This window comes from Balearica regulorum, chromosome Z (assembly GCF_011004875.1).
Source record: "Balearica regulorum gibbericeps isolate bBalReg1 chromosome Z, bBalReg1.pri, whole genome shotgun sequence".
Taxonomy (NCBI): domain Eukaryota; kingdom Metazoa; phylum Chordata; class Aves; order Gruiformes; family Gruidae; genus Balearica; species Balearica regulorum.
The window spans coordinates 52,467,383-52,490,266 of NC_046220.1; the positions used below are offsets into that span (position 1 = coordinate 52,467,383).

General features: G+C 41.8%; 1 protein-coding gene across 21 annotated transcripts in view; it reads left to right on the top strand.

Moving 5' to 3' along the window:
* Positions 1 to 373: 373 nt before the first annotated feature.
* MPDZ (multiple PDZ domain crumbs cell polarity complex component) overlaps positions 374 to 22,884 on the top strand; it is a 102,831-nt gene continuing 80,320 nt past the window's right edge. For 16 of the 21 annotated variants that reach the window (XM_075740974.1, XM_075740979.1, XM_075740984.1 and 13 more), the window contains exons 1-5: positions 7,970 to 8,111; positions 8,942 to 9,017; positions 9,604 to 9,770; positions 20,257 to 20,469; positions 21,408 to 21,547. In XM_075740974.1, the coding sequence (XP_075597089.1) occupies positions 9,002 to 9,017; positions 9,604 to 9,770; positions 20,257 to 20,469; positions 21,408 to 21,547 (536 nt within the window). In that variant the 5' untranslated portion in view covers positions 7,970 to 8,111; positions 8,942 to 9,001. Of the gene's footprint in view, positions 639 to 4,097; positions 4,181 to 7,969; positions 8,112 to 8,941; positions 9,018 to 9,603; positions 9,771 to 20,256; positions 20,470 to 21,407; positions 21,548 to 22,884 lie in introns of those variants that run through there. The other 5 variants (XM_075740975.1, XM_075740987.1, XM_075740976.1 and 2 more) reach the window with 5 other exon arrangements.

The following is a 22,884-nucleotide window of genomic DNA, read 5'->3' on the forward strand; positions in this document are numbered from 1 at the left end:
TTCCTCCGTTCCAGCCGGGGCTCATCTTGTGGAACCAGGCGGGGCAAAGCCGGTGGCTAGCGGGACAGCGCCTCCGCGCACGGCAGGGCCAGGCCCAGCCGGAGGAGGCACGGCACCCACCGAAAGCGCCTTCATTTCACGGGCAAACTGTCAGCCCGGCAAGCCGCGGAGGGAAAACCAGGGCAGCCCAGCTCCTCGGTGTCACCCCCGGCAAGGCGTGCGCTCCGCCGCCTCGCTATCAGCCGGGGGGAGAGAAACTTTGCTGGAAGGGCTGCAACGCGACACGCCGGGGAGGGAGCGGGACGGGAAAACCACAAACGAGCCCCCCCCCAGCCCCCTTGGTACCCCCGCCCCCCCCCTTGTCGGGCTGTGGCCGCAGTCCCGCTCCGTCCCCTTTGCGCAGCGGGCGGCCGCCTGAGCCCGGCCCGGAGGGCGCCGCGCCCGGAGACCCACTGGCGGGGGAGCCGCGCCGGGCCGAGGCCGGGGCCGGGGGGGCGGCGGAGCAGGATTAGGTTTCAGGCCGCCGGGGCGTGCCTGAGCGCGCTTCCCCCGCGGCGCGGCTCGGCGCCGTTACTTGGGGGCGGAAAGGGCGAAGGCGGAAAGCGGAGCTGGGCTACGGGGCCCGCCGAGCCGCGGGGGTAAGCGGGGCGCCGGGCAGGGTGGCGGGGTGCGGGGCGAGCCCGCCCGTGTCATCCTTCGGGGATGCGGGCAGGGCGGGGAGGGGCCCGCCGTGTCGCTGGAGTTTTGAGCGGCCTTTTAAAACGTATTTATTTCGCAAAGTTTTATTTATTATTGTTCTGTGGATCTGCCGGGTTTTGCGGGGGTCACGGGCGCGGTTGGAAGAGGAGAGAGGCCGGGGAGCCGTGGGAAGGCTGAGCCTGTTGCTTCCCGCCCCGGGCCGAGCTGTCCTTGGGCGGCTGGGAGCGGCGCTGGGGGCCGGGCCGCGGCTCCGGCCTGCGGGCGGTCGGCGGGCTCGGGCGGCCTGGCGGGGAGTTGTCCTCACGTAAACAAAGGCCGAGCCTCCCCCGGGCTGCTGCAGGGAGCTCTGCTCGCCCCCCTCCTCTCCCCCTTCCCGTTTCTTTTTTTTAACCCCAGCGGGAGTGTTTCATGCCGGGGGAGGTGTCTGAGACCTGCGGGCGGTCGCGGCCCGGGAGGGTCCCTGGGCGCAGCGGCCCTCGCCCAGCTTTTGCGGTCGGCGGCGTTGGGACTCGCTCCGAGCCAAAGCCGGCCCAAAGGCCCGGGCGGGACCGGCGGTTTCCTCGGCGGCGGGTGTGCGGGCTCCTGGCGGAGCGGCCACCGCGAGTCCACGGGTGCCCGTGCCGGTACCTGTTGCCGTGCTGGCGTTGGCGCTTCTCGCAGGTCCGGACCCCGTTATAGCTCTGTCGTCCCCCCGGGAGCTGCATTTAAACGTGACCGTTGTGGCAAAGTGGAGGTGGAGGGACGAGGCGCAAGCCTCGGTTGTGCCCTTTCGTGGGTCTGCTTTTGGGGTGGTTTGTTTCTCGTGTGGTGTTCCCCTTTCCTGCCAGTACCTGCCTACGTTACTGGAAAGAGTGATAGGTAGAAAGAAAAAGAAGAAAACTCACAAAGCCGACCATTTGAACTCCATCTACCACATTTAACAGATTTGATTTGCCGTTTGGCTGAACAATGTTGTATTCTTTTTTTCCTTTTCCTTTTATTTTGCTTTTATAAACACTGCCTCATCCCTTTATATTTTTGCTGCTTAACACATGCAGAAGATTTTGTTAGTATAAGCTGTTGAACAGAAGAAGTCATTACTGACTGTGATGCCAGAAAGGGTAGCAGGAGCAGAGCTGTGATTTACTGTAGTCGAGCTGAAAGGTCTGAATTCTGCTGTTGTGGAAGTCTATTGTGTAACGCCTTGCGGTTTCCATATCAGCACTGAATTTCCCAAGACAACAGCAACTTGCTAGGAGGGAAGAAGCTAAACTGGAAAACGGGAAAGTGGTGAAATATTTTTGGGAAATGTTATTTGATGCTTCTGTGGAAATGGAAAGTAATGTAACACTGGAAGAAAATACAGAATGGAAGTATTTAAGGACATATCCACCTTAACTGGCAACATTTTTGTGACAGCGGACTTCACCTTATTTTTTCCTTTTCAAAAGTGTTACCCATTTTTAGTATACATATTTTTTATCGGTATCTTGTTAACAGTAACATGCATGTACCATTTACTGATCAGCACGGTGTTTCTAATAGCATCAGTTGTGCTTTCCAGAAGCTTTTTCATCAGGAACTGGATACATTCTCCCCTCTCTTTGCACAACAGAGCACTAGGAAGGTTAGATCAGTATCACTAGGGAAAAGAGAAGTGCACTACTTACATACTAATGGATGATCGTTGTATGCCATTTGGCTTTGTGTCTGTGAAGCCTTCAGAGAGGAATGCCATACAACTTCAGTTGTGCAAATCGCTGTAAATGTTGGGTTTTTTTAAATAGATAACACTTTAATAAGTGTATTGAGAACCATTGTAAAGACCTTTTAAATCATCTGCTCCATGTTTCATGTAAGAATATTTAAAATTCTGTGGAGCATATCCAGTAGATTTTCTATTTGGCTTTCTATTTGAGCACCCTGCTGAAGCAGTTTAAGCCAATACAATGCCATGCTGGCAGTATAGTGTATCATCATTGGTAAGGACAGTTTTGTTTCACTGTTGGCATTCCCAGCAAGTCAATATAAAAATAGGCCTTTTTGTTTTCAGTGCCACATTTTCACATAGAAATTGCTTTGCAGGAGTGGAGGAGTGTTGGTTGCTGCTTATGGAATAATTGGCCTAGGCAGTATTGGAGTATTTCTTTTGTAGGCTTTTCAGACCCTGTCCTTGCGTTTGAGACACCTCGCATGGTAGTCTTATTACATGCTGTAATGGTTTTCTGCATTACTCACCCGTTATTGTCACAATGTGCAATGAGAAGTTTGTGTTTTCAGTTTGTAAGGAAAACGACAACTCTTCGTTGAAGCTTACTGGCAACTGTTCAGTGGGGCTTCTTATTTATTCATTTATGTATGCTGTTGTTGCCTCTGTGAAGAATCCAGTATACATTAAGAGGTGCAACTGTTGTAGGAGCTATATTTCATCAAGTTTAACTGAGTTTAATGAATATGGTAATCAATTGCCTATGCTGAAAACATAAAGAGGCAATATTAGCCATGCCTGGGTTTCATACATTAATTCAGTGTATGTAGTGTCACATATATTCTGCATATACTAAAAAGTTACTTTTAAGTTTCTGAAGTTAATCCTGTATTCCAAAAGTTAGAAGAAAGTAATGCCAATTAATCTCAATTTAAAATAGTTACTGAAAGATTTTTTTTGTAAACAGATGATCTGTTAGTTTCCTTAAGCGAAAAACCCCACCAGAAGAAGTTCCCCTGCTATGTGGTTGTTTTTGCAATACTTTTTACAAATTACTTTGAATACCCTATATCACACATGGTTGTCAGTAGGTGAAAGCATTAAGTATAGTTCAGGCCCATTTCCAAGTTGCAATTATAATTTGCACATCAGCTAACCTCGATATTAAGCTCATGTTGGGCTCCTTACTGTGTAACAGAACATTATTAATTAAACAGAAGTGAACAGATTGCTTGTTCATCCAAAGGCATTGTAGGTTTTCTTAATGCATTAGTGTGATGTGTACAGAAGCTTAAAAATAGCTGAATATTCAAAATTCTGTTTTCATAGTTGCTTCAAAATACATAATGTTGTTCAGCTCTATCACAGTACTTTAACATACAGAGCCACTACTATCATCTTTTTGCATCTTTTTGATGCATTCAGTGTTGTGCTAAATTTGAAGGGGATAGTAATGTCACTTTTCAAACAAAACTGCTTATAGTCTTAATATAGGCTGTGAGTTTCTGAACTGCCTTTTTATTTCTGCTTTGAATGTTTCAGAACAATTTTTCATTAGCATAACTTTTAAATGTAAATTTCAGGCTTCCTGCTTGCCTGTTACATTCCAAGTAGTCAGTGGAAATCTGCTTTGTTCCTTGTGGAACAGTGCGCGTTAATTTTGCTCATATTAAATCCTTAATGTGAATCAGTTCTCTCTTTTGTCATCCAGAAGCGTGCAGTCCAGGGTCTCTTGGCTGATGAAACCAGGTGGTTGATGCTAATTTGGCAAGCTGATGTCCTGCCAGTAAAACGGTAGGCTAGCCTTTTTTCACCTTCTTTCTTCCTTTCCGCTTTTTTGTTTATCCTCCTTTCCCTTTTGGTCACTGCTCTCCTGCATTTACTTCCACATCCTTACGCTGCATGCTCAAGTACGTGTATCACTTTCATTACGAGTAGCGAAGGCTATACCAGTCAGCCTAATGTTATCAACTCCTTGTAATATTGCTCGTAATCCTAGGATGTGCTGTATGCAACAGCAAAATCGCCTTTCCGACAGTGGAAGAATACATAGAAAATCATGGGATCTTTCAATATACAAATTTCAATTTTCAATCTTTTCAATGGTTTCAGCTGCCTTTAGATTGACAAAACTCCCCCCAAGGAATCTGAGAATCCCAGGGTTGGTAACCAGCATGCGGGAGGTCATTGTGTGAAATGGAATAGCTCCTGGAAATTGCAGGCAAAGCAGAAGGTTTAGCAGTAATTAGTGTCTTCCACTTCCTGTGTGGTTTTGTTTCCGTTCCCGTGCCAGACAGTGCTAACACAGCATGCCTGTTTGAGGGATAGCCAGAAAGTAGGGGAGGGAAGCAACATGGGATGAAGATCAGGTATGAAGGGGTATCTCTAGCTCAGCCAGATCCAGGCCCAGGTCTTGAAATTTGGACTAGAAGTTTTGAAATACTCTTTTTAGCAGCTATAAAACGCATGTTGTGATTACTGTGCTGTTTAATTGGAACAGATTTAATTTTAATCTCAAGCAACTCCTAGCCAAAGTTTGGGCCTAGAGATCACTCTTAAGATAGGCATTTCCTCTGTATCCTCCTCTGTATCCTCAGAGCACTTCAAGTATTGCAGGAGCTACAGGGCAAAGCCTATTACTGTGTTGTCTATCTTTGGCATTGCATGTTTGCTAATCCACTGCTATGAGCATTAGTTTCCAGGGTATTATCTGAAATGGCTTTGTGATACAGTAGATGTAGTATCTGTCAATGAAATAGAGTACGTTTCCTTGTAGTAACTACATGATTAAGTGTGAAAGAGTTATCACTGGAAGTGGGTCATCTTTCCTTTTTCTTGAATCTTTTGGCTGTTTAGCTAAGTGGCTTGTGTGATTGCAGTGGAAAGGAGGCGATCAACCTAAATTTCATGTCTGTTTTTTGAAATTTTGACACCTGTGGATTTTAGTGTTTTAGGAGTGGGCACAAAGAAACCAGAGCTCTAGCATGCCAGCTGTTTTTTTGCAACTGAACTTACAGAAGAATGGCAGCATAAAGAGTGGAGAAATGTGTATATAACACATTTTTGTTTGTTAGCATGGGAAGAATCAAATTGCAGAAGTGGAATTTTGAAAGAGATCATCTTTAACTTTTGTGCGTGCCGAGTAGGAGATGGCAGTTTCTCACCATGTACCTGTCTAAAATTACTTGTGTTTTCTACATTCCTGAATAAAGCAGGAGGAAAAAGAGAAGTGCTTTTTTTTCTCAAAAAAACCCCCAAAAAACCAAACAAAAAAGGTACATGTACCTGTGCCTTTAAAAACTTATATGTGAATTTAACTTGCTATTCATTTAACAGTATTTCTTCAAGTTGCCAATAAAAAAGTCTAACTCAGTCAGTCTGTGTTCTTACTACTGTGAAGAGATTAACGAACTTTAACACTGAAATACAAAAATAGTTAAATCTACTTTGAGCTAAGCTAGTAAGCTGTTTGAGGCATGAACAGCATTTGTATCATGTATAGAAGGGCTGGTTTTGGCTTTGGACTCCTGTGATACAGACTGCCAGGAGTATGAAAAATGAGACAATCAGAACTCAACTTCCCATTTGTGCATCTAGAAGTCTGTGATGGCATTATAAAAATATTTGCTATAGCAAATGATAGACTTAGGCCTTTCAACAAATAATCATGTGTGCCTCCATACTTCTCCCCAGTGCATTAATGTTGAAATACCTAGAGGCGAGCTGGTTTAAAGGCCAGGAGTGGGAGGTGTAGTGGGTGGTGGTGGTTATGGGTATGTGTCCGTGGTGCATTTTGGACAGATGTGTGCTTGCTTCTGCTGTACTTCAGCTATGTTAATGTGCCACTAAGCTGGTGCTGACAGATCCCACTTGTTAGCATGGACATGGCACAGCAGGAGCACAGTCACGTGGCTTTTCGCCATTTCAGAGCGCGGGCAGAGTGAACGGGGGTCATCTTGGACTGCAACATGTAGAAATGCTGGTGTACCTCTATGCATTGCTTCTGTGTCAGAGGAAACGTCCTGAAGGGAAACATCCTGATGGCAGTTTTGGTCTTGCTCCTGCTTAGTGCCACGATCAACAAAAGCATTAAGCTGGCCAGCTGAGGAGGGATTCCCTGCTAATATAAACACAAAATAAAGACAATTAAACTGAGAGTTAAAACTGGATTTGCTGACACTAAAATTGCTCTGGAGCAGTATTCCTATCTTTAAAGCATGAAGTAAATAGGAAGTATATCATAAGTGTCTTAGCAGAACTAAGGACTTACTTTCATTGCAAATTAGATAGGATCATCTCCATTTATAGAATATATTTAGGATTTGTGTCTGCTTTTAGAAAGTTTCCATTGTAAATCATCGGAGTTTGTACCTCTGGGATTGTATGAACACAGTCCTGACCTTGTCTATTCTGTCACTTATAAAACATGCCTTTCACAGCACACCAAGAATTAGATTTAGGCAAGTTGAATCATAATATAAAGCAATATCCAGCTACTCCAAAAGATATGGACTTTTTAAAGCTGCATGTCTTCTTGCGATTCTCAGGGAGCTAAAACAGAAGAATAGCCCTGTGTTTTTTCTGATTAGTTTCCTCAGAAGATGTGGGTTGAACATACAATGCGATGTGCTTGTGCATATAGTACTGTGATAAACAGAATCATGGCACTGAAACGACTGAAAAATACTTCGCTTTTTTTTTTTTTTTCCTGTGTGTGCAGTTCTCTGGTTGCATTCACAACACAGCCCCAAGAGTAGAGGAAGGACTGGAATGGTGAAACAGGAAAGAACTGCTTTGATTGGCATTGCTGCTGAGAAAAACACCTGTGAATGTGACACAAATGCCTCTATTTGTAAATAGGGGCCATGAATAGAAGTGATAGTAGTTTGTTAATCTGGAAGCAAAAGCTATGAGTGATTAAGGTTTGGGGAAGCCAGCTTCCTTCATAATGTTTAAATCTCATCCATCCCTTCCCACATAAAATAGACATTTTTTGTCTTGTTTTTGTAGGGTGACATGGTGAAAACACAAAGTATTTGGTTTGGTTTTCAGATCTGGTAATCATGTGCAGGGATTTGTCTTGCCAAGTGCAAAAAACAAATTCATAAAGACTTGTTTTTATTTATTACTGATATGCATAATTTGGATCATGGAATAAGGTTACTTTGACAAAGTCACATTCAAAGGATTTGAGTGTCTGTCCCTAAATGGTACTGTGTCCTAAAAGGAATGGTCAGCGATTATATACCAATGTATTGGCAAATTCAAATGCAATAAAACAAACTGATGTGAAGTCTCAGGCATATTGAAACTAGGAAAGTCTTGGTGGTCGAACTTGAAACCGTTTTAAATCCACTTGATTTGGGCTTTCTGTACAAACTTCAAATAATAAAGGCTTTTCAAAATGTCCATGCTGGCTTCCTTCTAAGTGAATCTATGTTAACAGCTGTTTCCTTGCTTTTATTGTGAGGGTCGATTCATGCTTATTCTGCTCAGGGTCAATAACTAATGGTCCTATTGAATTTTAGTTAGGCTTTCTTACCCAGAGATCTCTCAACACCATTTCTTTCTCTATTTTTCTCCAAAGTTTCAAGAAAAACTCATTTTTCCTGAGTGCTTAGAGATCACAGCTGTCTGTGTATTGGTAAGCTCACCAGATTCAAGTCGGGGTGCTAGACTGAAGTGCTTTCCTATTATCAAGAAAACAAAGGCACCATTGTGAAAGGTAAGACGATGAAATGCACAGGCCAGTTCATACACCTGCAATGATATTTGAACTCCTCACTTCTCCTCAGCTATCCATCTCCATCAAACTTACTCCATCACTACAAATTTCTGAGCAATTGCAGACACACTGTTGAGGAAAAAAAACACAAAAACACCCCAAAAAGCAACAAAAAAGAATAAACAAAGCAATTTGAGAATTTCTTCCCCCCAGTGTAGAATTTACTGCCTAGAAGCCCAGACTGGGAAAAACCCAGCCATCATCCAGATCCTGGTCTCGTTTCCAGCAGGGTTTAATAGTGGAGGCTGTAGTGTGAGAGTGCTGCAAGCCTGCGTAGCATGAAGACTTTGTGACTTTTGTGACTTTTCTTTTTAAAAGGTGACTTTAAAAAATGTGCTATGCCTCATGCACCTGAAATTGTCAACACAAAGCTTAAAAACTGATCCTGCAGGGAATGTTTTTTGTGAATCACTGAAAAGGAAAGCAGTGAAACTGTGTAAAGTATCATTGACAGCTATGATTCATAGCTTCTGATTAAAGCAATAGAGGAGTTGTTGTGCAACAGTATGCAGACAGCAGCTTTGATATGGAAATGCAAAAATAGTACAAAGTATATTCCTAAAAGCAATTTTCAGACGGGTTTTAAGCTCCAAACTGGCTCAGAATATGGTCACCTCTGAGGTTATTTTAATTATTGAAGGAGATATATTCTTTGTGGATTGTTACTTTGTAGCGTTGTTTCTTGTTTTCAGAAGTCAAGCTTTTTTCTTCTCCTTCAGAGCTTAGTACTTCTACAAATGTGACTCTCTTCCTTTTCTGTTATTTTTCAGGGAGATTTTGTATTTGCTGCCTCTTACTATTGTTGGAATAGAAGCTGAGAAGCAGAAAACATGTTGGAAACAATTGGTAATCATTTTATTTGTATCTCTGTATTTATGTGGCCAAATCAAGTGTACATAATAGATTTAGGACATTGATATAGACTGCTGGGAGAGGTTTTGTAAAAATACCTATTGTGCTTAGAAATACATGATGTATTTGGGTTTTTGTATTAATTGGAAACAAAAGGTGTACCATCATTTGTTTAGCGTATTTAATTTTTAGCCTGTTGATTTCATTGCTTTAATCTTTACTAGAATTAAAAAAGTTTGTGTGAAAAAGATGTATGTTTTCTAGTATGGCTGGTTTTGTCACTACTTATGTACAGTGGTTTGTAGCTACAGTTCATGCAACTGAATTTTAGTAAAGGCTCTTTCATTTCTGTAACCCAGTTCTTGATGGACAAAAATGTAATTTTTGCTGGCTTCTGTTTTGTGCTTTGCCACTGACTTCCTGATTCATTAGACATGTTTGGGTTAGGATTTTTGTTCAGAACTGGACCATTCAAGTCCTCTGTAGTTTGAGCAGTAGAGAGGAATACCTTTAAACCTCTTACCTGCTTGTATGTGGCTGTCTCTAAACTGCTGCTGACTAGGAATGTTTATCGCTGCAGATACACATCGGGCTCTCCAGGCCATGGAGCGCTTACAGGCAAAACTTCGGGATCGAGGTGACATTGCAAATGAAGAGAAACTGAGCTTATTAAAATCAGTACTGCAGAGTCCTCTCTTTAACCAAATTCTCAACCTTCAGACTTCTGTTCAACAACTGAGAGATCAGGTAGGAAAAGCAGCCTCCCAGGCGCAAGAGAAAAATTTTCTAAGAAGGTACAAAAATGTGTGTGTCTCTTCATGTTGAATAGTGAAATCCAGTAGCCTAAATTAACTGCCTAATCCAAAGCTTCAGGAAACTGAGGGGGACATACCCATTGACTTTTCTGGGCTTTGTGGAGGCCCATAGTTTGTGCATTTTTTATGTATCTGCTTGTTACTTAAGATGTGCATGGTAGGGAAATGCTGATACTGGGTGGGAAGTTAACGTAAGGCTTTCTGTCTCTGACCTTCAAAAGGGACATGTTTCAAATGAGATCTTTGCATTTTTTTCCTAGGAGCCTTTTATTCCTCTTTTGTGTCTTAGTCTGGTAAAATAAGAATATATAAGGCAAGCTGTGGAATGTTGACTCCATAAGGAAATGAAGATTTTTTTTTGTGTATAGGAGTAAAATGGGCAGCAACTTGGCTATATTGACTTGATCATTTATAATTTAATTTCCTTATCAGCAGAATAAGAAGTTGAAGAATATAAAAAGTACTTCAATAACTGTATCTGGCTTTGCAAATAGTTCTGTTGACTCCTGCAAGATGCATGGCTCTGTGGCTGGTATGCAGAAATGCCAAAGTGGAAGGATGCAGCCCCTGCATACTGACCTTATCATGGTCAGTGGATCTTGGAGCTGCATCTAGTCTGTGACAGAACTGCGGCTGGTGAGGAGTCCTCATGGTCTTTCTGCTACTACAGCTGTGTGACAGAAGAGCACAATTTGGCCCTTTGTTGCTTCATTTTGATGGTATTTTGCACAGACAAGAAATAACTTAAAATGGTGTCTGCATTGCTATACATGACCATGTTTTTCAAATTTTGCATGTTTGGTATGTAGAGACTTGATGACATTGGAGTGATTTAAAAAAAGATCTGGGAAAAGAAGCTGTTCTGAGAGTTGGTTTGCTCTGCTATTTGAAAAGGAGAATTTAACAGTGACATCCAGAAGTTACGTGAATTATGTGGTGATGACTCTGGGATCATGCAGTGAGAAATGAAAGTCTGCCTGAAGCATTACATTAATGGGAATTTGGTGAAAAGGCAAATTAAATTTTCACTTCCAGACCTTAGCTGTGAAATTAGAGGATGCTTCTCTTTTTAAATGCAGTCACCTAAATTGGTAAAATGAAGAGGCTGATACTACAGATGGGTAATATCAGACGTGTATTTTTTAAGTAGCAAGTAATAATTTTACCTTCTGCCCTAACCCTGCAGGTTTATCTGTGCAGTAACTTCAGTGGCCTGTGCATGTTGCGTGGTACATACCCAGTCTAGTTGACAGGGGAGCTACTTGGGTGTGAATTCCCTTCTTGATAAGGGCTTATACGAACACTCACCCATGCAAATGTCTGTTTCTAGCTGTTCTTAGGTTTGTCAGGTCTTCAGAAAGTATCCTGTATTTTCTGTATAGAATCATGTCTTCCCTACAATACAATGTGAGATTGTCTGTCTTTTCTTTCCTTTATTTAAATGTTTATAAAGCATATTGAGACAGACAAAGAATAAAATCATGAAATAGGCAGTCATGTTAAAAAAATTATATTTCTTGGTATTTTCAAAGACTCAGTTTTGTTCAAAGGACATCCTTTAGTTTTCTTTTTATGGCTAGGAAACTGTGCTCTTGAAACTCTTAAACTACAGGTTGGTGAAAACTGCAAGGCAGGTGAATAGTGACTAGGCTTTTCAGCCAAGCCATGCCAGACAGAGGAAGGAGACAAGTTGTTTCCCAAGCACTTGCGGTTAGAACTATGTTTCAGAGGGGATAACAAGCAGTACTGATCTGTAGGGTGGCTAGGTGTTGCAATCACAACCCATTTGGGACTAAGACGGGTATATTTTTTAAATGTTTCACGATGAGCTGCACTGAAAGTTGAATGGTGGTCTGTTTCTACTCAAGGTTAAGTGTAAGTGACAGTCCGTTAAACTGCTCATATGTTTTTAATTTATGAGTTTTTAAAGAGCTACAAGACTGTTGCAAAATTCTCAGGAGAAGGCTATCAGAAGTATAGGTTGAAAGAGGATGGGAGCAGAGAAGCAATAATGGCAATTTACTTTCTAAGACAAACTGATTCTTTGCAAGCACCCCAGCAAAAGTAGGTCACTAAATGAGACCTACTTGTGGGCCTGTAGTGGCTTCAGTAAATCTGAGGGTAGGATGTGTTCCTGTCTTGACGCACTGTGTCTGGAAGGCATAGAGATGATAGTGAGAGCCCGGCCTTCTGTTTGTGCAGTGAGTCTGGAAAATGAGCTGGCAAATCTTGTAAACATCTGTCATGTTTTCCTAGCACAAAATAGGAGGCAAATACACAGATTTATCAGACTTGCATTCCAGTGAGAGTTACTACCTCTTTTTATGGTAAAATAGTAGACTTCCTTTTTTTTTTCCCCTAGAGATAAGTGATCTTTTAAGCAGTAAAAGAACATCTGAAAAAGTGTGTGTTTCTGCATATGTGGAGGTGTTTCAGATTTCCTGTCCCATTTACTTCAAGCTTCTGTGTGTTAATTGGAAATTGATCCCCTTCATTGTTGGTGTGTGCTTAACAAGAACCACTTGAGTTTACATTTTGTTACGTGCAGTACTGGTGTGGACTGAGTGGTATGTTGCTTCATCTGAATGATGAGGCATGATGCTAAAGTCAGCAAAACTGATGCTTTGGTGCTTACTGGTAGGTGCTTTAAAGTTTTGTTGTTGGTTTTTTTTTTTTTTTTTCTTAAATGAGCAGGCAGGATTTGTTTGCACTACAAATCTGTCCTTGTGAAGTTAAGAACTGGGGTGGGACAGCAAAGGGATGTTTTTTTGAGAATTAGTGTCCTGACTTCACTAGTCACTTGAACTGAGGAGCACTGAAGGAACCAGGCTTTTCTTCTGCCTCTTTGTATCTTTATTCTTCAGTGAATGCTTGTTTTCTCATGCTGAAGAGCAGTCTCATTGTTTGAAGATAAGGGAGTGACAGAAAAGAAAAACAGAGATTGTGATGTTTTGGACTTTTCAATAACATTTTTTTTTATAAAATATTTTAAAATACTCAGACTGTGCTGGCGCTCCTCTCCTGCTTCTCGTCCTTGCCTTTTTGTCTCTCCCTTGTTTACCTCCTCTTCCCGTCCTCCTCATGCCTCCACTCCACTCAGGGCTCTGCCTGACCAAAATACCCTTCCCTTGGCTGGGACGCATTCCTCAGATATTTTTTGCTTGCAAGTGTGACCATAGTTTTTTGTTTACAGTGTAGTAGTGGTGAAGAGTCATCCTGCAGTGCTGCACATACCGGGATACCCAGGGTAGCCGGGTGTCAGTGCTAGAGCAGATATAGGGAAGAAGCGGAGAAACTGCGTCTTTTCATGTTGCCTGTGAACAGTCGCTTAACTCTCTGGTTGGTGCAACCAGAGGAGACCTTTAGTTGCTATCCTGAACCCCTTTCTGCAACAACGCTGTTTACTCTGTGTTTTGAAACAAAATGCTTATAAGAAATGCTAATTTGGGATCTGCTTCACCCGCCCTGAAACAGAGACATAAAGGAGCAGCCAGCAGGGCGGTGCTGCCGCAGTGCTGGTGCCAGTGCCGGTTCCTGGGGAGCCTGGGGGCTCTGGCCCCGGCGCGGGCAGCCTGCCTGCGGGGAGCCCGGTCCTCCCTGCTGCCTCCCTGTGGGGCATGCAGGGCTGCTGGCTTCCTCTTCCTCACTTCTAGTGCTGTCGCTGTTGCAGCTGACCTATTTACTGCTCAAGACACTTGCAGTCCGCTGAAGTACTGCCCTGTGCAGCTTTGGGTCTCCAAAGATTGGGGCTCAATGACTGGAGCCTAGAAACACCAAGAATTCATTCTTGTCCTATTGAGATATAGCAGTGCTGATTACATTGCTTTGATACGCTGCAGATATGGCTTGAATGGCTCCTTTTTTGTTAAAAAAATATTTTGAACAACTATATTGTTGTGGTTTAACCTGGCAGGCAGCTAAAACAACTACACAACTGTTTGCTCAGTCCCCCCCACCTGTGGGATGTGGGAGAGAATCGGGGGGAAAAAGGGTAAAACTCATGGACTGACATAAAGTTTAATATGACAGAAAAGGAAGAGAATAAAAAAGTAGTAATAACACCACCACCACCACTACTACTAACAAAAGAATATACAAAACAACTGGTGCACAGCACAATTGCTCACTACCTGCAGACCACCTGTGGGTGCTCAGCTAGTTCCTGAGCATTGGTCTAAGCCCCTGGCCAGCTTCCTCAAATTATGCACTTAGCATATGACATGATATGGTATAGAATATCCCTCTGACCAGTTTGGGTCAGCTGTCCTGGCTGTGTCCCCTCCCAGCTTCTTTTGCACCCCCAGCCTCCTCGCTGGCAGGGGAGTATGAGAAGCTGAAAAGTCCTTGACTTAGTGTAAACATTGCCTAGCATTGACATCAGTGTGATATCAACATTATTCTCATCCTAAATCCAAAACACAGCGCTATACTAGCTACTAGAAGAAAATTAAGTCTATCCCAGACAAAACCAGGACATACATATGAGCACTGTTTGATTGCATTTGGTCTGTCTGTCAAACCGTAGCATCAGTTTTATCATACTCAGTGGTATTTGTGAATTTTTCTGTTTGTTTTACACCAGATTATGTCCACATCGCACATGTTACATACAGTAAGGAGGAAGCCAGTCAAGGAAAATTAGCATAAGCCAAATTATAAAACAAAGCAATATTCTTCCATACAGCACTTAGACAATCACAGTGCTATAAAGCTACGTCTTGATGGAAATGCTATGATATTACTGCAAAGTATTGCAATTTATATGTTATGAAACATACTTCATGCAGCCACAAAAGCATCATCTTTCTAAGATTTCCACTTGTGGTTTATTGCTCCCCCTGGAATGACCTATACTTCTGTGGTTAGCAAGAATATACACCAGATCTTCTCAACCTTTACATGCCGTAAGCCTGTATTTTGCAGGGGGGGGAACAGGGAAGAGAGTGGTCATGACGTTTCTGCTTGTAATTTTTCTGGGGATTCTGAACTTCTACTTTTAGGTTCATTATCAATGTTATCATAAACCAGAAATGTTTCTAAAGTGTAGGTGTGTGTCTGTGTTTCAAGAGAGGAGACATTCTGAAATTGCACACACACATGCACCAAACTTTATTGTGTCAACAGTTTGACATTTTCTTAGAGTTTCTTTTTTTTCTTAGGAGTTTCACAAGTCAGAAGCCACTTTATGTGAGTTAGATTGCCCGTGTTAAGCACATCCTTCACTGAAAGGGTAGTTGTGTTTGTTTAAAAAGATGTGATGAAAATGAGGTGTTGCTATCAATTGTTACTGAGGAGGTGGTGGTGCTTGATACTGCGTTGTAGCTGAGCTGTAATCACAATTGTACTAAAGATTCGAGGTGAAGCTTTTTAAAGTTCTAGTTAAACTGATGTGGATTGGAGGGTTATTTTTGCCTTTTCCTGCTGTATATAGTGTGCAGCAGTTCTTTTCAGTGGTATTTCAACCATCATGCAAATAAAAAGCATCCAGAGTCTTCAGAATAATAGAGGTAATAATTAGTTATGGAAAATATTTTAGAAAAGCATGAACAACTTCCATCTTCTGGTTTGGAAGGCAGAAGGAATATGATAGATCAGTCAATTCTTTTATGTTTGTAGTCATAGGTCATGTCCCAGCTCATACAAGTACATAGAAGGGATGAAATGTGAGACTGAGAAGGTGGGCCTTACATTGCCAGACTGAACAGGATTTGGTGTATGAAAACGTAACAGTGTAAAACTAAAATATGAATCGGCCTGGTGCTACTTCTGTTTAAGCATGCAGTTGTGTTGGTTTTCTACCAGAGAGGAAAACATAAATCCCTAAGGATACTGTTGTATCTTAATTGAAGCACACCTTCAAACTTACCTAGAAAAGAAAATGGTGATACTGGGCAAATGTTCAGGTGGAAGTTTGAGTGCCCGTCATAGATTTCCTGCTGTTTGAACATTACAAACAGTGAAATGAGCTGCCTAAAGCAATGCTCTGTTAAGCAGAACATGTACAGAACTTAGTGCAGGATGGGCATGGAGCTCCTCTGCATAATGAAGGTTGTGCTGTATGGGATATTGAATGGTACAAGAAGGATTTTAGATTCAGAGAAGACATATAATACAATTCATAATAAGGGCAATGTGTCATACTCAATAACTTTTTATTTTTCATGTGTAGCTCCATTTTTTTTATTTGCTGTTTGTGCATACAGGAAAGTGTTTTATTGTATATTAGAGAAAAACAACAGCATGATGTAAACACCATTTGTATCATTCATAATGTTCTAAAATTGTCATATCTTAGGATTACTCTGGCTTGCCCAATCTAATTTTTTTTGTGCATTGCATGATTTTTCCAGTGTTGCAACTTGCTCCCTATGCATTTCTCTGTAAAGGAGTGCTCTAGATACAGGAAAGACACTGACTTTCTGTCCAGAGAGAGGTTTCACAGACTGGGATTGTGTCTATGTTAGCAGTCTGCGCATCATGTGGTAACATGGAAAAAGCTTCAAGTAAAATTCATGAAGGAAGATGGAAGGGAAATAGACAATGAGGTGGGCACAGCAGCAGTTCCTCAGCTACAGTCAGTTTCTGTGCCTTAAAATTCTGTTTCTGTCCTATTTTGCCTGCATGACTTTTTCTTTCTAAAGTGGAAAGGGTACTAGCTTTCTGTATATAGTCCCAAATTTGGCTCTTAGCATTATTGTAGGATTTTCCTTCTTTTCCTTCTTTTGTCTCAGAAGATGACTGCACGCTCCGTTCAAAGCAGGGAATTCACGCTCAGTTGGGTTTTATAGCACTATCAGTAATACCAGTGACCCTTCCCCTTCTGCCATCCTGAAGGATGAAACCTCAGGAAGCTCCTGCCACATTAAAAGGGTCCCAAGACAGACTAATGCTGTGCTAAGAACAGTGCTAAATAAAATTGAACGCATTTCATCTATTTTTCTCTAGTTTTAATCATATTGACTGGAGTCATTACCACTCTGAGCTGCTGAGCCTTGCCTATTTAGTTTGAGGTTACCACTCCGAAGGCTGCACCGAAGAGGTTATGTGAGCTCTCGCTAATCTGCATTGGGCAAAATCGGTAGGTTTTGCTCATACTATGCTGTTGCTTGTTTAGGCTGACTTTGCTGGCTTTGTCTGAGCAGGTGATAATTTCTGTAGTGACTGCTTTCACCAGGCGAGCTCTGAGGATGGTAACCTGCAGCAGGAAGGGCGGTTCAGTGCTATTTTCTACAATGAGCACTGCAGTTTAGAAAATTAATGTGTATCCATGTCTTGGTAACATTTGTGATATCAGACCCATATACTATGGCATTTGAGTGCAAATGAGAAACAGTTTGGATTTGCATCTTATATACTCTTATGTTGCTTTATCTTGCTGTGGAAATGTAAAAATGTTTTTAAGTAGAAGCAGGGCAAGACTGACTAATTACAGTGGTGTTAGATACTCTTACAAAAAATAATTTGACCCATGACAGTTTTTTGCAGGAAGGAGCATGACAGCAGGACGTGTAGAAAGATTTGAAGGTGGAGAACAAGAAATGAAGCAAATTAATTGTCCGAGTTCAGTGATACATTTTAATACATTGAAATGGATGACATTGGGAAAGTGGAGGTGAATTAACCTATTGTATGGACTCTTGCAGATCAGAAAAGCATAGGCTTTATTAGTTTCAAATCTATGCATACAATGTAAGGGGAAGTCTTGTGTACATGGAAGGGCAGAATTTGATTATGTCTCTGGGTGTCGTTACATGTAATGAACTGTGAAACAAGGCTTATCTACCTGTGCCTTATAGGCTTGCTGAAAGGACTGTATGTGATTAAAGACAGTGCATGTGTGCACATTTTAGGCATTATGATTTGTTTGAAACATAATCCAAGTAATTCCTCACAAACAGAATTTAATCACTGTGTGATGGAAATCACTGAGTTCTAAACATCCTAGTTTTTCTTTCCAGTTTTTTATGGCAGAGCAGGCAAAGTGCTGTTGAGGACTTTTCTTTCCAGTGCTGTCTTGTGGTATTTTTTCTGTAACTTGAGGTTCTTCCCAGGCACATAAGGTGTTCAACAAATGATGTTTGTTCTATTATATTTTCCTAAAGCACCCAGATGAAAAGGAATTGTGTGATGGAGAATGGTGCTGACATTTTCATGACTGGACTATTCGGAGAATGATGCGATAAACCTAATGGAAGTAGCATGCTTGAACAGTTGAGGCTGGTGTAGTAGAATACAGTTACAGTTTTAAAATTTTTTTTTGATACTTGCAGTTTAAAAATAAGGCTTCGAGGAAGGGGAATCCCAGTCTTTTGTACTGTGATGCAGAATGCTAGAAAATTTACACTGTAAAAGTATGAAAAGTATTTGAGGCCACAATATTGCGGTCCTACATTGTCGTTAGCATGCCAGGCAAGTGTGAGACAGATCGATGTGGAGTAAGACAGTGCTTGTTGACAGTCAAGTGGGACAGCAGCCAGGTAAGGGCTTCTGTTTCACCTGAACTTTATACATTTGTATAAAGTGGTGTCTCCATTCCCCCTCCTTGTCCCCCCAGCCGTTCATTAGATTGGTTGTCCGAGACCTGCTTGAAAGTAGGTAATTTACTATGGCTGGGCAAAGTCGAGAATGTTCTTATGTTTTCTGCTCTAAGAGAAGTGTATTGTCAAGGTACCACTGTGTTTTTTAGATCAGCCTGGTGATTTTAGACTTGTTCAGTAATTTTGTATTTAATTCTAGCTCATGTAGAGAGTCACATTGGCAGCCGTAGTGCTTAGTGATGGAGGAACCCTGACCAGTGAGGCAGCCAGTGAGGTTTCTCTCTTTTTTTGTCAAAATACATACTTTTTCTTTTTTTCTAATTTTCTTGTTGTCATGATTTAACCCTAGCCGGTAACTAAGCACCACACAGCTGCTTGCACACCCACCCCCCCAGTGGAATGGGGAAGAGAATGGAAAAAAGTCCTCGTGGGTTGAGATAAAGACAGTGTTGTGGTTTTACCCCAGCCGGCAGCTGAGCACCACGCAGCCACTCGTTCACTCCCCCCGCATCGGGATGGGGGAGAGAATTGGAAAAGTTAAAGTGAGAAAACTCGTGGGTTGAGATAAAGACAGTTTAATAGGTAAAGCAAAAGCCGCACGCACAAAAAGCAAAGCAAGGAATTCATTCCCCACTTCCCATGGGCAGGCAGGTGTTCAGCCATCTCCAGGACAGCAGGGCTCTGTCACGCGTAACGTTACTTGGGAAGACAAATGCCATTGCTCCGAATGCCGCTGCCCCCCCCCCCCCCCTCTTCCCCCAAGCTCCTTATAAACTGAGCATGACGTCATATAGTGTGGAATATCCCTTTGGTCAGTTTGGGTCACCTGTCCTGTCTGTGTCTCCTCCCAACTTCTTGTGCACCCCCAGCCATCCCACTGGCCGGGCAGTGCAAGAAGCAGAAAAGGCCTTGGCCCCATGTAAACACTGCTCAACAATAAGTCCATAGAACAAAAACATCTCTATATTATCAATGCTGTCTCCAGCACAAATCCAAAACGTATCCCCACACTAGCTACTATGAAGAAAAATCAATCCTCTCAGCTGAAACCAGGACAGACAGTTTAATAGGATAACAAAGGAAGATAACAACAACAAAATAATACTAATACTAATACTACTACTACTAATAATGATGATGATGATGATGATGATGGACAAATGCAATTGCTCACCACCTGCGGAAAAAAAAAAGCCCAGTCTATTTCTGAGCAGCGATCCCACCTCCCGGCTAGCTTCCCCAGTTCTATATGGAGCCTGACATTATATGATAGGGAATAGTCCTGTGACCAGTGTGGCTCAGCTGTCCTGGCTGTGCTCTCCCAGCTTCTTGTGCACCTGGCAGGGCGTGAGAAGCTGAAAAGTCCTTGACTTGGTGTAGACACTACAACTACCTAACAACTAAAAACATCAGTGTGTTACCAATATTATTCTCGTACTAAACCCGAAGCACAGCACTATACCAGCTACTAGAAAGAAAATTAACTTTATCCCAGCCAAAACCAGATCCTTTTAAAGTAATTGATAAATTTGTTTTTAAAAATACTGGTACTGTAGAAAAAGTTTGTTCACAGTTGTTTACCTCTACCATTGTGTTGGAGTGCTTCATGCTGCTGTGCTGGTATGAACAAAATAATTACAGGCAGAGTATGGAAAATAATTTTAGATTATTTTCATCAATTTCTTTATGTTTTATGCTGATAATTCACAGTTTTACACCAATTATAAATATTAAACATTAATTTTCTTTTTAAAATGTCTTTTTAAAATTGCAAATTGGGATTTCAAGTGTTTTTAACAAGCAATTGGCCTATCATAATGCTCTTTGATAAGGAGAAGGTTTCTGCTGTGTCTGTAAATCTATGTTGCCAATCTTTTACAGGTAAATATTACACCTTCCGTACATTCCACTGGTGAATTCCCCCAGCTTCTCCATCATGGTGTGAATGTGCCACATAATGAGTCACATTTGTTGACTCAGCAGAATGGCAGCACAGCTAACATGCTGGAAGCATCGATGAGATCCATTACGCCTCAGATTAATGGGAGGTCCTCTAGTGATGACTTTGACCAGCTGATCAGAAATATGTCTCAGGTAAGCATGTCATCTAGTAACCACAAAACGTGGATCACTGATTATCTGGAAGATTAAAATACATGTATGTTTATTTAAAAGAAATTAAGTTATTAAGCAAACCAGAGCTCACTTGCTGTATAAAACAAAAATAACCTTTTAATTTAAGGACCAATTGGTTGATGAGAAAACAGTTGCAAAAGTAGCCTTGACATTGTCACTGCTGAGTTATTGTCCTTAGCTGGGCAGTGTGCCTCTCACAGATCAGCATACCATTTTCTTCCCGTGCTCATTGTAGGACTGCAGCACTGTGCTTGAGGGAGATGCTTTGTCAGAGCATGGTCTTGTATGCATAACTAATGAAAGCTAGTTCTGTGACTTGCTTGGAAATAAGATGGAAAATTCCTTTTTGGCCTTGCTACACATTGTTCTGTAATCTTACTGCTTTCCTGTGGTAGGCAGAAATGGTGTATGAGTCCCTTCAGTGGCTGGAACTGAAAATGGCCAGGCATATGTTCTAGCATTTTTCCAATTAACCTGTAATAAAGCCAGATAGGGGAAGTCTGCCACTCTTTTTCCTGGAGAGCCTTTTGCACAGTCCTGCTTCTTCCCTCTTCCTGAAATTCGTCCTCTTTTTTCTAGTTCTGCTTGAGTGTTGGCCTGTACCCTCTAAAATTTTATAGATGCATATATTGTAGTTTAGTCACCACTAAGCCTAAAGTCTGTATATTTAGCTGTTGTTTCCTGATTTTGCTCTTCTGGGCCATAATAATCTTTATTTCTCAAATCTTTCATAATTGTCACTTTTCTGTATGATAGGGAGAAATTGGAACTGAAATTAGCCTTGTCCAGCTAATTGCTGTGCAATTAGAAAATCATTTCCAAGTTGTTTACCACCTTCATTAATGCCGCTTTTCAACATTTTTAACATTTGTACCCTTTTTTCTTCTACTGAACAGGGTCGTCTTGTGGAGACTATTGAGCTTATTAAACCTTTAAGTGGTGGTCTGGGCTTCAGTGTTGTGGGACTCAAGAGTGAAAACAGGGGAGAACTAGGAATATTTGTGCAAGAAATCCAGGAGGGAAGTGTGGCACATAGGTAAGATTACTACTGGAATACGTTACTGTACCAAGTGTTAACACAATACTGCAATTTAATTGTGTTATTGCTGTTGTTTGGGGTTTTTTTGTGGTGCAAGGAAACTTTTCTCTCGTATTCTAAGCCATGTATCATAACAGATTTAAAATTAGTCATCACTAAAATTTAATGTAATGTTGGAACAGGTCAGCATATGATCTATTCTGAATTTCCAGAAACTAAAGATGTAGTTTCTCTGCGGTTTGTTTATATCTCCTTTCCGGCAGTGAAAATGAGGAGGGTACCATTCTGTGTGATGGCTTTTAAAGCGGAAATAGAGATTTTGCCATCCATGCATGCTCTGAAAAACAATTTGGTGCAAAAAAACCAGTTGTAACTAGCAGGGTTGTTTGTTAGGTAGGTTCCCACTGGGCAGGTGTGAAGCCCAGCTTTAAGGTCAAGAAAGGCTTGACCTGAAGTTTTTGGACATATTCAACTAATGTTACCAGAAACTCAGCAGTAATAATAGTTTGCTGAACCTATGCTGTAGACTTTAATCCTGATTCCACAAGTACTGTTGAGAGAAATGGATTTCTGCTGTAAGAACAGCCCAAGGGAGCAAACGAACTTGCTGGTGAATGGCAGCAGCAGTGGTTCACTGCAGGCTGGTGGGGTGTATCAGGATTTGCTGATCAGGATCCCCACCAGAGCTGCTTGTGTGGTATGGCTGAATCATCTCAGTGCTATTTCTCACTGTGCTGCAGGGAGAAGTTTTCTGATTATTTGTGATCTGAACACCGCCCTTTTAACAGAGGGTAGAGCTTGACCTGCAGAGTTAATTCAGTTACGAAAAGTGGCATGCTTTATATCATTACAATATTGTTTAATCTGCCTAAATTCACTTTTTCTTTTTTTTCCTTCCCCTTCAAGAGATCTTTCCTTTTACTTCTCTTGCTCCATGGAGTTGAAATGTGTCTTTACTGAATGCCCTTAACTGAATTGACCTGATTCAGTGGTGAGAAGAGAAACATTGAACAACTGTTACAGGGCTGATAAATCAGAAAGGCCCTGGCAGTAATAAGTCTTTGAGAGCACTCTGAAAAACAGTTCAAACTCACAAGTGAAATGGATTGAAGCTAAGTAGTGTTTATCCTGAATGCTGTTGAGTACCTTTGGCTTCTACACTGTAGTTGCTCACAGAAGATGGTGTAAAGCTGGTGTTTTCATTGCTGCCCTTTGTTTTCAAAGCATTGCCACTTTGGGATGTTGAAGACAAGACTCCAGAGTTTTTGCTGTTTTTTTGTAAAAGCAGTAGTGGTAGTGGAGGAGGCAGAGGGTAACTCTTCTGTGTAGGCTTC